The sequence below is a fragment of the Primulina tabacum genome, chromosome 10, assembly GCF_025594145.1.
Source record: "Primulina tabacum isolate GXHZ01 chromosome 10, ASM2559414v2, whole genome shotgun sequence".
Lineage (NCBI taxonomy): Eukaryota > Viridiplantae > Streptophyta > Magnoliopsida > Lamiales > Gesneriaceae > Primulina > Primulina tabacum.
Window position 1 is genome coordinate 4,304,078 of NC_134559.1, and position 17,485 is coordinate 4,321,562.

Consider the following 17,485-nt stretch of genomic DNA (forward strand, 5'->3'; position numbering starts at 1 on the left):
GAGAATTATTTGTTCACTTAATTTTTTTTCAAAATAATCAAACACTGAGTCAACGAAGCACACATTCCACCCAATGTCAATGAATCATACTAATCACAAACCAGATTTTTCTACTTGATCGATGATAGTATGAAATCAGACTTTGAAAATCAAAGCAAACTAATTTTACACAGCTAACCCTCCTTGCTAACTAATTAATTGTTAACTGTCCTTATTCCTTAACCAATCCACCAATCTTAGTAATTGTAATTATTAAAACTCTATTCTCAAGGATGATGTATGGTTGAATATCATGCACGACTATCTTGAAAAATAATGTGAAAATGCGAAAAGTGGTTTAGCGAAGATATCCGTGATGTGATATGACGTTGAGATCGGATTTGCACAAACCTGATTAAACCCTTCATTAGACTTATTCCAAATGAAATGACAGTCTATTTCAATATGTTTAATTTCTCCTTTCATGGAAAATACTATTAAGAATATTTTTAGGGAACATTGCAATTTTGGTTATTTATTTTGTTCATGGTCATCAAAATTGTATTTCAATTTTAAAATGCAATTTTTTTACTTTTTTTTATTTTAGTCTTTTTTCTTACGTGACTTTGATATGACGCTGATGCAATACTGTTGGCAAGGAGTTAATCGAAGTGGCGCTGACATTTGTTGTGTCGTATCAGCATCCTCGTGGAAAAAATGATTGAAATTGAAATATTTGAAATATATATGATCGCGTCCCTACCATCCGATAATGATTTTCCTCTAAATCTTTGTAAATGCCAGACGCGTGTTGGTATTGTCTGTCCGCCACATATCTATCTAATTATCAAGCGTTACTATTTCTAATTGTCCATGCACCATTAATTCTATAACCAGTGGGGTCGTGATTACAGGCATTGATTTAGTATTATTAAGTTTGATTTTTGCGACCAAACTTATTTTGACCTCCACAAACTGTATGCAGTAACCGAAAATCGCCTTCTATAAATTCTGCATTCGGGAAAGATTTGAATATTCTATACATAACAACTCCGATTTTATTCATTCATAATAATATTTTAAAAAAAATGGGAAACTGTAGGTCCTGTGAATCCAGGTCTGCTGCAACGGCGAAACTGATTCTTTCCAACGGACAGCTTCAAGAATTCTCGTACCCGGTTAAGGTTTCGACTTTGATGCAACATGGTGCTGTTAATTATCTCGATAGATTCATATGCAGTTCCAACGATATGGAAATCGGAGAAGCATTCGTTGCTGTGGGCGGAGACGAGGAGTTGCGGCCAGGGGAGGTGTACTTCGAGCTACCATCGAGGTGGCGGAAGCATCGTATGCAGGCGGAGGACATGGCAGCTTTGGCAGTGAAGGCGAGCTTGGCTCTAGCTGGTGGTGACGATGCTGTAATTAGCTGTAGTTGCTATGCATTTAAAAGGGTTGATCATGCGATGGTTGTGTTAAATGACAAGGAGAGGCCGTTCTTGGTGGCGGACGGAGGCCGAGGCCGAGGTTGTGGCCGTTTCAAGGGAGGTAAGTTTCTCCCCAAGTTGAGCGTGATAGTCGAAGAATTGTGAAAACTCTGAAGTTTTTAGCATTATAGAATAGACCCCATGCACACCCCCATACTATACCTACCAGAAACCGAGTGAATCCGAGACAGGATTAATTCCCACCAAAGTCTGAAGTTTGATACCAAATCCAGCTGGGGATTGTCCGAAACGTGTATATGTATATAATTGACGAAGAAGTATGAAGTAAGTTTTGAGGCTTTTCGTTACTAATTAATGTTATGAATTGACATCTCATAATTTTTCTTGAAAGTTTTATGAGTTTGTTTCGAATGACAAGTAGGAAAAACAGCTGGTTTAGTTTGGGAGCTCGATATAAAGCTTGGCAATTATAATAATATAGATGTTTTAATTAAAATATATAATACAGTTTTTGTTCAAATTCAGACCGATTCTTTATACGTTATTAAGAATTTAAAACTTTTTTCTCTGAGAAGTAAAGCTTTTATTATTTTTTTTAAAAATCTTAATACAATGACCAATGCTGCTAAAATTAATTAATAATTAGTAAAATACGAGGACCAACTTGCCAAGTTGTCCGTTTTGAATTTGGAAGAGATTAATGTTTCAAAAACATATTTATTATGATTCATATGGAAAAATGCACAGGAGTACCAACATTTATAATGTACCCAGAAAAATATCTTTTTTTTAAAAAAATATCCTAATCTTAGGGATGGGAAAGACTCGAACTTGAGTTAATAGATAGGGAAATCCTATGAGACCATTGGGTCAAGCCCTCGGTCTCAGAAAAATCCCTTCTATACTACTCAATAGAAACAAAAAATTCCATCAAGATAGATTGAATTGACTATGTTGCTCACCCCTGTTATTTATGAATTCAACTAAATCACAGCGGACAACTTACTAAAAATCAGAAAAGCAGTATGGAAAAGATTAATTATCTATGAATTCAACTAAATCACAGCGGACAACTGACTAAAAATCTTAATAGATAAAGAAAAGCAATATGCAAAAGATTAATTATCTCATTCTCTGATGGAAGAGTTTAGAGACCTTATAGTAGAACATATTTTTTTTTCCTAATTCATGAGAAGGGGGCTTGTCCAAGATCGTACTTTCAATAAATAGAAGTCTCTCGTGTGGGCGAAGGAGATTACATATAGTAATATTGATAATCTATGACCAAAAAAAAAAAAAAAACAAGTAGTTTATTTATGGATATTATTAAGAAGGTTGTGCAAATCTAGTCTAGTCTCAATTTCGCTCGACAAAGATCTAAATTTTGAATATATTTCAATTAACTTATTTAAGCCATGTCTACACCTTTTCTCTAAATTTTTAAAAGTGATCATAATAAATTTATAATTATGGTCGTAATTTCGATTTTATTGTTCAAAGATCCCGAGGGCAAAACCGTCCAATGATAACCAACAAACTTCCCCCTGAAAATGGTGTTCCCGCCCAATTCACACTCTGCAACCTGTACTCAGCTCCATTAATGGCGATTCCTCTCCGATTCCAGCTCCTCCTCCTCCTACTTCTCATCCTCATATCCATTTTCATCTCCGCCGCCGCAGCCCCACCTTTAATCCAAGAGGTAACTCCTTCCATCTTGGCCATCTTACTCTCCACACTCGGCTTCCAGAAACTCTCCACCGCCAATCTCTCCGCCTCCAGTCCTATCACCATCTTCGCTCCCTCTGATGCCGCCGTCTCCACCTGCCCTACCTGCTCTCTCCACCTCCTCATTCGAGAATTCTCCCTACCAGGCCTCTACCCGCTGCAATTCCTCCAATCCCTGGTCTTCGGTACCAAAATCGAAACCCTAGCCCCCCATCGCTGCCTCACCATCACCACTGCCGCAACCGCAGAACATAACAAGAACAAGGTGTACGTAAACGGCGTGGAGATCGCGCGGCCCGACTTATTCAACGACGGAACAGTCCTCGTCCACGGTCTCCAAGGCTTCGTCTCCCACCTCTCTCCACTCTCATGCAACGTAGAACTCACGACGTCGCTCTCCTTCCCTTTCCCCTCGCTCCCTACGTTAGCATCGTCTCCGTCTCCCTCTCTAATGCCGCTCATGTTAAAGGACGCTATTCTCCGCCTGCAGACCATAGGGTACGGAGTCGTTTCTATGGCTCTCCGATTCAGGTACGCGGAGCTTGTTGAGCTGAAGGCCATGACCGTCTTCGCGGTCGACGATACCTCCATTTTCACCGGCGAAGGCAGCATCTACTTGTCGAATTTTTTACATCATGTGGTACCGAACAAGAGGCTTACGGCGGCGGATCTGGTGACTTTACGCCTGAAAACATCGTTGCCGACGATGGAAGCCGGACAGGATCTGGTTGTGACCACCGCTGGTGGCGGAGGAACTTTGACTCCAATGAAGATAAACCACATGAAGCTCGTGACCATTGATCTGATGCACAATGTTAAGATGGTAATCCATGGTATCTCTTCTCCTTTCCCGCGCGTGCAACAATATCAAGAGGCGGAGAGGGATGCAGAGATCCAACGATCGAGATGCGGTCGATTGGATTGGAATGGTGGAATCTGTGTGATCGATGGCCAGGGGCGGGGTGGTCTTCAATCGACGGCGGATGTCCAAGATCACGATCGCGGTCTTTGACATCAGGCCGTTAATTCACTGAATCTTTGAGTGCTTGTAGCTTCATCAAACGGTTGAAGTGGTTAGAAATAAATGTCTTGTTAATATCTCTCTGCACCGATATTTTTTTTAGACGGGGTGGGATTGTTCTAATTGATTGTTGATGAGAGAACTCCTCTCAGATTTAAAATTTTGATATTTGATGAATTACGGTATATCGACGTTTTATATATAAATAATAAGAAAATAAGATACAATAATTTGATATATCTATATTTATAGACATGATTATAATTAATTGTATATATTATATATGTATCATATTTAAATTATATATTATATAAATATTTTAATAATAAAAATTTGGTTAGTACATTATCATCAATAGTTTCAGACTTGTACATAAAAAATTTAAGTGTACTATGGGTATATATTATTATCAAACCATCCACAATTGAATAGTTGCAAGGGATGAAAATATTCAGAGCCAAAAAAAAAAAAAATCTGCTTCATGTTAGATAGTTCGAATAAGCTATATGCCAATTAATTCACCTAATATAAAAAAAATTAAACCCCAATTGTGCAAGACTATACATCCTTAAGCTAGTTTTCCTCTCCGATCTTTGAAGGACGAACTGAAAAAAAAAAAACCCAGACGGCCAGACGGGGTGTTGGGGAAGAAACCTACCACCATTGGATAAAATGAACAGAAAAACTGAGAGATCTAGATCTAAACCTTCTTTCTATGAACAATAATCATAGAATAAACTATCCACACCCAACATGAGAGCCTAATCCCATCAAGTTTGGTACAAGCTCGAGATCGAGAAATTTATTCCATAAAAGACTGCCGAATTCTTGACCCCAAAAAAAAAAAAAAAAAAACAGTTCGCCTATCCATTTGTCATCAAATTTCTTTGGGAAAGATGGTCACTTTTAGTGATCAACTTCCTCGATGAAACTCCGCAGGCAAGTTTAGATCAAACACACTGCCTCCAGAACTTCCTTTTCTAGCCCGCTTACATGACAGCTTTTTTCTCTTGTTTGAAGTCCCAGACGCGGTTGCTCGCCCTGCTTCTAGTACGTCTCCTGAAAAACAACGGAAAGTGTCCGACTGTCAACAGCAAGCACTGCAATTAATTTGGACACTCGCAGGAAATCATAAAAATTAATAACACTTCACCAACAGGTGTGTTGAAAGCTACATCAAAAGGTCACAACAGAACAACGTGACAGATATATAACCATTGTTTGTGACACACACACACACACATATGCGAGATCATTGTTTGTGATATTGATTATCGCTACTAGGGTGAATTCTTGAGGTTCGCCTTTTTTTACCTAGTATCCTTTAAACGAAAATTATTTTGGGACACTCATTTGGCAGTTAACAGTATTTACTGTAAGGATCTCTCACTCAACATAGTACTATAAATTCTTTCCAGTGTTTCCTCAGACATTAATCCCAAGCAAGTTCCCATCATTTTTACCATCCAGGTGATCCACAGTTTAACGATTATTGTATCCACCTGCTCGAGCACTTGATACAACTGTCAGCTCTTCAGCCTTCTCAATGCCTTTTGACTGGTATGGAGCTATGTTGTGAGTAGTGAATTGAAGAGAACCCAACAAATCATTCTCAATACATTCATACCTGCAAGATAAGGGAGAGAGTAAGCTTCAATATTTCTCGTGAAATTTAGGCAGCAGTCTACAATACCTACATCTTTTGGCAGAGGTTATCAGTAATTGCTGAGAGATTAATGATTTGCATCCTTATACGCATCACTCGTTTTTCAGAATACTCATCAAATGGCTCCTCAAGAAGTTTCGATAGTTTCTCAACATTTGACTCGAGCTGCTGTTGCTGGTCCTCGAACAAATTCTTTTTAATTTCCCTTTCCTCATTGGTCATTTCATCCGTAAATAAGTCATCACCAAACATGTAGAATGCAAATGGATATGAATATGAAAGAGACCTTCTTGATCGAAAGAGCCTGTGAAGCCCATTTGCAACCCAGGTGAAATCTCTTAGTTTGGAATCCTTTGCTTCCAAAGTTGATATTTTTTCATTTATAGTATCACTCAGTCGAGATTCCTGCTTAAAGGAGTCCGTATGAGCTTTATAGCGATTATGATAATGCATGTATCTGTAAAGATCTCGCTTTGCACACTCAGCATTTTTCTCATTATCTTCTTTATATCGCCCACAGCTGTGATTAGCAATATGGGACCATGTATGCTCTCGGCCTGTAGCTTCACCACACAGCCAACTGTAGAAAGCACAAGGGTAAGCCACAACGTGTAATGGTAGCATTTTCACAAGAAAAAAAAATTAGATTAACTAACCAACAAGCCTGCGAAAGTTAATGGCATTATTCCTATGTAAACAATAGAAAATTATGGCACGAAATTAGATATTCTGGGGGACCTTATGCACACAAAACATCTTCTATTAAGCTGCAAACAGGCAAGAATATCTGCCAAGACAATTCTCCAAGTCATAGTCATGGAGTTTGAAAGTCTTGTCAGAAACAAATTACATAAAGGTACAAACGTGAAAGTCAAAGGTAACGGTGTCACAAAACTAAGTTAGGAAGCTCATAGGCGACAATGTCTTATATGTAACTTACCAAAAAGAATGTGTTATTTGCAATATCAAACCTCCAAAAAACCTCTGTCCAGCCTAATATATGCCAAATATCAGTGTTTATCTTGTTTACACACTACCACCAGAGCTTTTCCAATACAAAAAACCAAATGCAGGATACTGCTTTCCATCAATGAAGTAAAACACATAAAAATAGAAAGCATCATCATTGCCACGTGCCACAACTTGGAATTTATTAAACCCCCTCTTAAAATATGCTTCACGTTCATTGACCCTTCAGATTAGCAAATTTTAAGCTGAGTCCGGATAAAAAAATGCTAAATTGGTCATCATGGAAATGTGCCATCGTAATTAGTTGCTGTGTAGCTCTTCTACTTGCTCCAGATAAGCTAAAAGAATAAAAGAAAAGAAGGAAAACAAGGAGATTTCCTAAACTTGCCAAACAAAAAGTAAAAATGAATAGGTGACATAAGAATGGAATCTAATTTCCACACTGCGTGTACCCCAAAAAAAGGAGGGGTGAGACTGTCTAATCATAAGACAAAAGCGAAATTGATAAAGAAACATTTCTCAGCAGCATGACATGCTATTGTGTCAATATACATTAAGTAGCATACACGAGGAAGGAAATTTAGCAAGAACTCTTACCAAAATGCTTGCCCGCATATACAACAAACTAAATTACACCCACCATTCTTCTCAACAGGTTTGTGACACTTAGGACATGGCTTGGTATGTACAGAAATCCAATTAACTGTCTCAGATTCATCTCGGCATTTCTTTGTCCATAGTTCCCACATCAAGCATGAGCAAGGGGAATGTGCTTCTGATAAGCAACTGAAACAAAATTGTGAACCACAAGAGCATTCAACCTCACAAAATTCATCATTTTCTACCCGTATTGCATTCCCACAATGTGGTGTGCTGGGACACCATTTCACCATTTTATTGTCTTCAATGTATGACTCAAGGAGAAATCTCTCAAATTTCTCAGCCAAATCAGGGTGTTTGATGCTAACTAGTTTTCTGACAATAGCTTCATCACAGATAGCGTTGCATTTATGGGCCATACACTTGATCCGTTTGCTCTGCCCATCATTTATTTTCACAACAAAATGCTCCGTCCAACCTGAAAAATTCAAATACTAAAATACTAAATGTTTCAACAATTTACTATCCTGAGCACATGTAAATTTAAAAAAACCGAAAAGCTGGAAAACGAGGCACTGAAAAACACAAAACTAACTACATCACTGTACAGAGGAATAGCAGGAACTATTACAGGATGTCATTTTACCCAATACAGACTGCCCTTGAACATAACCCAATAAAAGGAATGGGTGCTTACAATTGTCACAAAAGCAATGCCCGCAGTCCATTGTGGTTACCTCTTGTGCAAGGACATCATCCGTACATATATCACACGTCATTGCTAAGGAAGGCTCAAGTGGATCAAGGTCGGCAAATTTGTCTGCAGTGACACCTGCTTCAGAAAACAAGAAAGCTTTTCCCTTTTCAACATACACTGCAATCAATTTCTCGACGTCCCAACGATGATGAATGAGAAGAGTTCTGGCATGCTGTTCTCTTAGTGATATTAAGTCCATTACTCTTTGCAAATCTTCCCTCTGCATGGATGAAAAACAACCTCATTCTTCAGGTCAGCATGACATATACGCCACCAATTTGTTCTTCTAATTTGACCTTACAGGATTAAGAAACCACACTGAGCACATCTCCATCTCATATTTGATAAGTCACTTGTCTAACTCTTAAAATGACGAATTACATTTGCGGTTTGCTGTTTGCATTTTAAAATCAGTAAAAAATTCACCCAAATCAATATGCTTAGGGGCATGGAAGGTGAATAATTGAGTATAAAAAGAAACTGTGAAGCATAAAAATAGTCAGGCAGAAGATAAAAAATGACAAAGTATACCCAGTGTGCACACAAAAGAAAAGAAACAACAATATACCTGTGCTGCCAAGAGAGACTCTTTCGTGATTACCTGCCAAAGGCACAAAAAAAAATCAGTAAACACGTCTCAACCATTATACCAACAAGATAATATTCATTCCACTGTAGAAATCCACTTTTCGTTTAATTAAAAGGACCCTGCAGGGCTGAAACGTGAAAAAGCACGGCCAGAAATAAGAATGGACTCCCATCTCCATGAAATGATAAACCAAACCACATCAAGGCGATTCAACTGGACTTAACGCCGAGGATAAATAAACAAAACCCAATTTTCCAAGAAAAGAAGAACACTCGAGATTCTCTCTTTAAAAGCACAGAATATCATCAAGAAGAATGAAGTACCGCCTTCGCTCTAATTACGAAAAAATCCCCCCCATATTTTTACTTCAAATGAAATTAATTGACATTCCCGACAAAGCAAATAATTCAACTAGAAGCTGATAAAACAGCGCCAGCTCCAAAGTCCAGACCATTCCAACTTGAAAACTTAAAGAAGACGAAACATTATTCACATAATAGTACACACACAAATAAAAATAAAATCTAAATGCATTCCTTGCAAGACGAAGCTTTTGATGAAGCACACTGAGCATCGGAATCTTCATTCTCAATCCCGTCCAACGATTCTTCGCTGCCACTCACAGAATCCTCCATCTCAATAAACCCACACCCAATACCTCTCTATGCAACTGTATTATTATATTCAAGTGCATCAATCGACAAAACAATCGGATGCCAATATTGATCGCCGTTGATTTGACAACTGTTATCGGCTCCGCAATCGGTAGACGAGCGAAACTGCCCGATAAATTCCCGATGTTGGGGGAGAGGGTTTATTGGTGAGTATAGAGCTTCCAACGACCTCAGTTTTTGCAAAACCACTTTTTACTCCGCCGGAAAATTGCCATTTGCGTTAAAATATTTCGGGGAAAAATACAATTTATTGTTTTTTTCTTGAGTAGGTAAAAAATAATATTTTTAGCATAAAAAATAATACTTTTTTCATAAATGACACAAATAAGACGACCCGTGACACCATCTCACACAAATTTTTATCTTTTTTTTTCGATTTTGGTATTATTTCTCAAATTTCAATATGTTATTTTTGTAATTTTTATAAAAAAAATTTGCCGTCACACATATATCACATATGTATCAATTATTTGATTTCAATATGGTGTTGACACGTATAATTAACACTTTCAATAAAAATAGATTAAGATAGTCTATCATAAAAAAAAATACACAACTAAAATTGAATTTTTTTAAAAAAATTAAAATTGAATTTTAATAAAACATATAACCAATATTGAAATATGACCAAAACTGTGTTTTCCAAATTTCATGTCCAAACATAACTTACAAATAAAATTTAAAACTTTTAATTTTTAATCATATGATTATTATATAATGATTAGTTCTAATCGTACATATTGACATATTAAAATCTTTATGTGGAAAAATCAGAGATATTATCTAATTTATGTTAAAGTAATTATTAATATTAATCGAAATAAGTTTAATTAAAAATGCTTATCTTATATTTGACAATGAGATACTGAACTTTTCGAATAACATTGAATTTGACAATATTTTGTTTATCATATTCAAATAAAGATATGGTTGACTTGATTTGATAAGAATTTAAAATCAGTCAATTTTGTTAGATATATCGGTTTGATTGTGTTATATGTATTTATTTCACTCTAAATATGGATCAAGTCGATTTATCTCATAAATATATATTTTTGAGACAGTTTCGCAAAAAACTTACTATCACGATTTATCTTTTTTCCTCACTAAATAGGATGTTGGAGGATGAATATTTAAGCAATTGATTGATAAAGAATATGTATCTTGTGAGATATTTTATAGATCTATAGATGGGTCGAACCGATCTATACATATAATGAAAAATAATAATTTTAAAATAAAAAAAACAATATTTTTCATAAGTTGATTGAGTTGATATAATATGTGTTATTCTGTTATGTGCTAAGTACATTTATATTAAAATATTTTAGTGTTACTTTAGATATTATACTATTTTAAAACTTTGGAGATGATTTTTATAAGAGTCTATAATAATTATTTAGAAAATTAATTTAAATACGATAAATGTTAGCTATTTTTAATATACGATGGTTTGAATTTTTTTTATTAAGAGTAATATGATCATTTAAATATAGAAAATATTTGATTAAACCTTGGAGTTCATATATAAAATTGATATGGTTTTTCTTTTTAAAATTTTAATAAATTTATGGTTGTAGAATTTTTTTTAGAAATTAATATCAAACATTTTATAGAATGCCAATCTCACTTAATAGGATAAACAGATGCCTGTGTATTAAATTTTATAGAATGCCAATCTCATTTTTAAAAATTAATATTAAACATTTTATAGAATCCTCAGGACCTCAACGCAACAGTGTACAATGTTTCAGACAAAAACATATTTCCAAGGACCTAGAAATGTACTGCAATTTTTGACAGATGAGAGGGATCCGGTCCACCTTTTGATTCTGAATATTTCTTGATATCAACTGGATTCTCAGGTTTATTGTAGTTTGACAAAGTTGGCACTTGGAGATGGCGATGTAGGGGGTTTGAGGTCGTCATATCTGAGAAATAAAATTCAGAAGTGGATGATAGTCTGTAAAAATTTTCAGCCTTCAAGAGCAGATAACAAGTTTTTGTTTGGATTAGAGAAGTTTTCTGAAAAATCTCTTTCACAAGCTTTGCTTAAAAAATGTGATGTCTGGTTGAGAGTGCTTAAAAAATCAAAAGCAAGAAGCTAAAGAATTCGTTCAAGGCAACAACTTCAACTTCTCTTTAGAAAGTAATAAAAAAAATTTACTTAAGCTGAATAACATAAAGTTGTTGATGCTTTAAAAAAAATATTTTAGGGAACTAACATACTAAAGTGTTTTTCAAAATAAGTGTTCATGTAACCGAACTCATACTAAGTCATCCTTCGAAATTTGATATTTCAAAGCAAAATCGATCGTTAACTTAATATGGAGCAAACTGGACTCACGCTGTGTATGGAGAAAGAGGCCTTGTAGCAGTTGACTTCACCGGTTCGGGATCTTTCTTTGGGGAACTACTTTTTGAAACGGGTGGTGTGGGGGTGTTTGCATTATCCGACACCTAAAGCCGAGATAGAACTTTCAGCATCAACCAAGAACAAGTATGGGAAAAATTTCATAAATTTCCTGGATTGGCATGCACAAAAAAAAAAAAATTTCAAAGTACCAGCAAGCTCTGTGGTATATTCTATTGATTACATATGCATTTCTTGCTGTTCCGGTGCATAAATCTACGCAAACCAATTTTAAACAAGTCTTGTGGCATGGTGCATCTAAACTCTCAGAGAAGAAAGGGCAGTATGCTTGAATACATGAAACACATTCATGGGTATTAAGACACTTAAAATGCTAAGAAGGGATATAAATAAATGATATTTACTTTCAATATGCATTTGACTGAATTTTACCCTGGAAGCATAAACTTCAGCACGCCGAGATGGTATCTTTTGAAGGAGTTCTCCCAAGGGAGTCAAAGGAGCTGAAGTTTCTGCAATTACTTCAACGATTTTGAAGGATGAAAGGCTGCGATTTTTGGCCATGAATGCCAGTAGTTCTGCTACCTGGTGTTCATAAAAATAATTATTTAATTCTGAGTTAATTAGGAAAAAACTAAAAACAGTTATCAATGTTACTTTTTCTTGAAAAACTCTCGTTTGTAAAAGGATATCATATTGATTGAATGATTAACCTGACTCTGAACCTACAAAAGGCTCAAGTCAAGCTAGTATGGCTTCTCCAACGCTCCCCCAAAAATTTGTTATGCGTGAACAAGGAAGAGAACCTGCAGATTTGACACCAATCCACCAAATAGAGTATCCTCCTCCGACAAGGTAATATTATGTGTTTCTTTGAAAGAATCGGTAGGCCGCTCCATTCCTCCAGGTCTCACTATCTGCAATAGGTGTTCGAGTATGAGAATGAAAATTGTTTGTATCAGGATATTATATACCCTACTTCACACATGTCAATAGTTTATGCATAGGATTGAACACTTCTTGTCGTAACGAAAAATCATACTTGTCAACATTAGCTAAACTCAAAATTTTTAATCCATACAATACTTCAATCACTAAAATTTGATCGACGCACCACATAACTCATAAGAAACAACACAAGACAGCAAAACAATTATTGCTATACTCTACACAATGGTATGGTCCGAACGACTCTCACCGTGTATGAAAGACCGCTGGCAAGAAGTGCTTCCTCTGCTTTCCTCTTCCAAATTAGGACTCCCCAAAACAAACTTTTTTGGAGATGCGTATGACAATCATAAATCAGAAAAGAATCAAAGACTAGAGACTTGCAGCTTTCTTGTTGACACTTCACAGCCTAAGGTGATTTGAACAATTCATAATGGGGAACTCTTCGACTTACTTCAAGATAGCAGCAGGAAATCCAATTTTGTTTGTTCCCAGAGATGTGACCAAAATGAAATGCTTAACCTTAGAAGAAGTTGCTGCAACCAAAAATGGGAGTGGGCATTTATAGTTCAATAATAAAAATATTTCTGGGTGGGCCCCACCTTCCATGGGCTCGAGTTTGTGGGAAAGTAATTTATGACATGAAACCAAAGTCAGAGGATCACATGCAAAACCATATATATTTCATCATTGTGGTCTTGCGAGCTTATTTCAGGGCCTTTACCCCCAATAGTTGCAAATATGCATATATCTCCCAGAATTCAACTTACACGCAAGGGTATGTTAAAGTACAAATTAATTGTAGGACCAACTCCCACACTTGAGCTTTGGAAAAGCAATTTCTAACATTTATTGCAACTTTTTGATTGATAGACTACAAAATTTTATATAGGACAGATAGATCTCAACCAAGAACCAACTAGATAACTATATTTAAGCAACCAACTAGACTATAACTATATCTCAACTACTGTACCATTTGTAATCCTTCCATTCGTTAAAAACTTCAGTTCTACAAATGAAGAATATTTGTTGAATTTTATGACGGTGCATTTTACGGTAACTTATTCAACCCTGTTAAAGCGAATTAGGAAAGCCTAAACCAGAAATTTTCTTACCTGCATCAATCAAGTTTTTGGTCGCCTGAAAGTCAATTCGGTATGGTCCAGTTATATCCGAAATCTCCTTTTCGCTTGCACCGATGCAACATATAACAGTCGAAGAATTTCCAAGTGCTGGCTCAATCTGATCCCGTTTCTCCAGGTCACACACCACAAGTTTAAGCCTATCTATAGCTGGACTAAAGACCAAAAAACTATGAATAAAATTTCCAATTGACATGTAGACATCAATCTTGCTAGAACAAACAAGCCCATATAATCACACATAGAAATGCCAAGAAATCCTATTAAATGTCAATATCATTACAAACTCGATCTTATGTTAACAATCTAAAGCCCATTTTATCTTACGAGTGCCTCCAGCCACATCGTCGAACTTCATGTTCTGAACACTCTGAATAGAAGAAAAATATCATAACCATGAATAAAAGAAGAGAAACACCATTTCAATAATAAGCAAGTATCAGAACTCATACTTGCAATAGTGATTCGGCTCTCTGAATACTCCGAACACCAGCTTGAACCTTAAATCCTAATTTTAAAAGCTCCCTGCAGGAGAAAAACAATATTAGTAACCGAATCAGTTTTTAAGCATCATAGTCCAGAAGATTTCTCATCGACTAATTAAGTTAAACGAGAACCTCACAGTTCGAGATCCAACTTTTCCAGTGGCACCAGCAACAAACACGAGATTCTCATCCTTTCCACCAGCATCACTCGACGTAGTATTTTGTGCCTCAACTTTTAGTTTTACGGTGCCTTGTAAAAGAGCATAGTAGTACAGTAAATAGAAGGCCGGAGACACGTCATTGACAAACAGGGAGAACGATAGGTAAAAAATTATGAGCAATGCTAGATGTATACTTTAGGTTACACTGACATTTTTCCTAAAGGGTAGCAGAGAAAAAAAATAAAAGAGATGAAATTGGATTCAAATATATTTTTGTAATTTCTCATGAAAAATGTAAGTCTGAGTGTAACCTAAAGTGTACTCCCAAAATTTTCCAAAAATTATAGTTTTTCCTTTCATTATTAAGATAATCATCGTTCACATACTTACTGTCTATGCATTCTACCTTAAATTTGACATGTACTCTCTTTGCACTGAATATTAAAAAACAGACATGATAAAACCCCAAGGCAATAAGAATATCCCAATAGGGAAACAACAATTTCAAATTAATGAGGAATTCCAAAAAAAATCAAATTCTTTTTTGCAAGATAAACCATATGCATCAGAAACCACTAAAAAATCAAGACCGTATTTTTTACCAAAATGAAAATTGCACCAGTTCATTAATCAATCTAGATTGTATTTTAACTATAGATCCCCAAAGAAACAACTAGAGAAATTTTTAAATGAATAACTTAATGTTTAAGTCATATATTCACACACGACACCCACTAATGTTTTCTCTACTGGTGATCTAATTAGGATGGATGACCTCAAAAAATGAAGTCTATTCCAGCAAAAAAAGCTGTCCTTAACTAAGTTGTTGGGTCACCCTAACAATCACGGTTCACCACCATAACTGTAGCGGTAGCCACTGGCTATATCACGGAATCATCATGGCAAATCCATATTTTTTTGGTTAAACAACTCATAAATTTTTTAGAAGAATATCAATACAGGTATTAATCATAACATCAATCGATGTAAGTTAGTATATAAAATATAAAGCCCTTCATTATAAGCTTAGAAAAGGTTGATCATGGTCTATAAAAATACCGATCGTTTTCGCTTTGTTTTATTTTTTGACCAATTCTGTCTTCTACACTCGGACACTTACATTACATACCGCCAAATATAACACCAGTTCGGCCTGTTTTTCTCCTGACACATGCTCAATTCTTTACAAAAATGGAACTATGGAATTCAATCCATTCATGTTCCATCTGTCACCACAGCGATTCCACTAAACCATGATTACAATCAGATTCCAAAAAGGAGCGGTCACATTAAATCTCATATAATCAAATAAAGCTAGTGCAAGGAATCCCAGAACATTTCTCGTCGGAATTCCCGCATCCTGGTTGAAATAAAGAAACAAGGAATTCAAAACAAACAAGAAGAAACAGAGGTTCAACAGAATTCTCCTCACTCTACCCCCTACATTCCCCCATTTCACACAATTCAGGTATGAATTCAAAAGGGTTGCACTAAATCACACAAAGAATCACGAGAATACCTGACATTCGTGCTTTGTAATAAAAGAATTGGAGCTTTCTGCTATTTGGGCAGTTTCTGCAATCCAACGGAAGCTTGACATTGGTGAGCCCATGTAAAAATGGCTTATCTGTAAAACCGCCATGAGAGATGCAGCTGACTGCACAAGGAAACTGCAGGGAACGGAGCTCCATGAATGCGAGAAAATAGCTGAAATTATCCTGTGATGGCCTTTGTAATATCCATATCCCAGATGGTTCCCTGGATCCTATTATTGATTGGTCCACGCCAAAAAAAATTGCGACCACATATTTCATTTACAAAATCAGATACCAACAATTGCAAAGATGAAGCTTGTCATTTAAAGAGGTACAGTTATTATTTTGAACCATTTTTCCCCGTATCAAAATTGTATAAGTCCATATATGCAAATTTAACCCACAGGACAACTAAAATATCATCTCACATCTAAGAATGAACATAACGTGAAGTTTACAATGACTTAATTATGGACAGAACGAATATCCCAACTATGGACAATCCAACACACAACTGTAGAACTTGAGCTCTGATACCATGGTGGAACTTGAACTTAACTCAACTCCAAAAGCTAGCTCAAGAGAGAAGGATTGTCCAAGTTCATATATGCAACTCTCAGGGATTTTATCTAACCGATATATGACAACTAACATCCCTTTTTCTTTTTTTCTTTTTGGGTTTCAACGGTCTCGAACCCAAGATTTCATTCCGAATATGAAATTGTACCACAAAAAATATAATGCAAAAATTTATATAAATTCAAAGAAATAGTTCTAAAGCTATTTTCTTATGCTTGCAAATTGAATCCATGAGGGTGGTCAAAACACTCCTAATGATATAAGAGACATAAATGACTTCCAATTGGAAGATATGCGTTCCATCCTACGTTGAAACAATGTTATGATTAGCTAAAACATGTAAAGTTTGAAAAATTAATATTATGTACGTTATTTGTTTTTAATATAGTAGAGATACAAATATAACTTTATTTTAATTTTCTATGAAACCGAAAGTAACTGAATTTTAGTTATAATAAAATAGTTCTGATTTCAGATTAATACTTGAAACAAACTGTAACGACATTAAATTTTACCTAAAAAAGCTGATATTAATAAACTAATAAACATAAAAATCTATACAATCTTTCCAATTATACTTTTTTAAAAGAAAATAATTCATATCAAATGTAAGATAGATAGCTGTAGAATGAGGTACATTTTTCATATTTCTTGGTAATATTATATTTTGTGTCAATTATTAAACTATAAACGATAAGATTAGTGAATTTCACGAAATAATCACCACATTATAATTAATTAAAATGAACATTTTGCCAACTGTAATATCCAAATAATCATCCTAATATGACCATCACAAAATTATAACTTCCCCGTTATTATTACTCAAAGTA

General features: G+C 35.5%; 4 protein-coding genes across 7 annotated transcripts; 2 read left to right on the forward strand and 2 right to left on the reverse strand.

The window, feature by feature from the left end:
* Positions 1–978: 978 nt before the first annotated feature.
* Positions 979–1,739, forward strand: LOC142505657 (uncharacterized). The gene has a single exon (XM_075618738.1). The coding sequence runs from the start codon at positions 1,068–1,070 to the stop codon at positions 1,566–1,568; it is 501 nt and encodes a 166-aa protein (XP_075474853.1). The 5' UTR covers positions 979–1,067; the 3' UTR covers positions 1,569–1,739.
* Positions 1,740–2,933: 1,194 nt separating this feature from the next.
* On the forward strand, positions 2,934–4,279 carry LOC142505719 (fasciclin-like arabinogalactan protein 21). The gene has a single exon (XM_075618823.1). The coding sequence runs from the start codon at positions 2,947–2,949 to the stop codon at positions 4,159–4,161; it is 1,215 nt and encodes a 404-aa protein (XP_075474938.1). The 5' UTR covers positions 2,934–2,946; the 3' UTR covers positions 4,162–4,279.
* Positions 4,280–4,843: 564 nt separating this feature from the next.
* Positions 4,844–9,635, reverse strand: LOC142504763 (putative E3 ubiquitin-protein ligase ARI2). 4 transcript variants are annotated; one of them, XM_075617562.1, is made up of 7 exons: positions 9,287–9,635; positions 8,731–8,762; positions 8,103–8,382; positions 7,403–7,883; positions 5,868–6,416; positions 5,634–5,797; positions 4,844–5,229 (listed from the first exon to the last, which is right to left on the reverse strand). In XM_075617562.1, the coding sequence occupies exons 1-6, from the start codon at positions 9,384–9,386 to the stop codon at positions 5,653–5,655; spliced, it is 1,587 nt and encodes a 528-aa protein (XP_075473677.1). In that variant the 5' UTR covers positions 9,387–9,635; the 3' UTR covers positions 4,844–5,229; positions 5,634–5,652. The 4 variants fall into 4 exon arrangements, with proteins under 4 accessions (XP_075473677.1, XP_075473674.1, XP_075473676.1 ...); XM_075617559.1 differs by having other exon boundaries at positions 5,673–5,797; positions 9,287–9,634; XM_075617561.1 differs by having other exon boundaries at positions 5,673–5,797; positions 8,103–8,458; positions 9,287–9,634.
* A 1,447-nt stretch (positions 9,636–11,082) lies between these two features.
* LOC142505169 (protein TIC 62, chloroplastic) lies at positions 11,083–16,352 on the reverse strand. Its single transcript, XM_075618027.1, is given in 12 exon segments — positions 11,083–11,316; positions 11,318–11,356; positions 11,773–11,885; positions 12,232–12,384; positions 12,606–12,716; positions 12,998–13,070; positions 13,202–13,283; positions 13,866–14,042; positions 14,220–14,262; positions 14,345–14,417; positions 14,510–14,627; positions 16,058–16,352. Coding segments are annotated over 12 exon segments (1,392 nt in total). The 3' UTR covers positions 11,083–11,201.
* Positions 16,353–17,485: the final 1,133 nt, after the last annotated feature.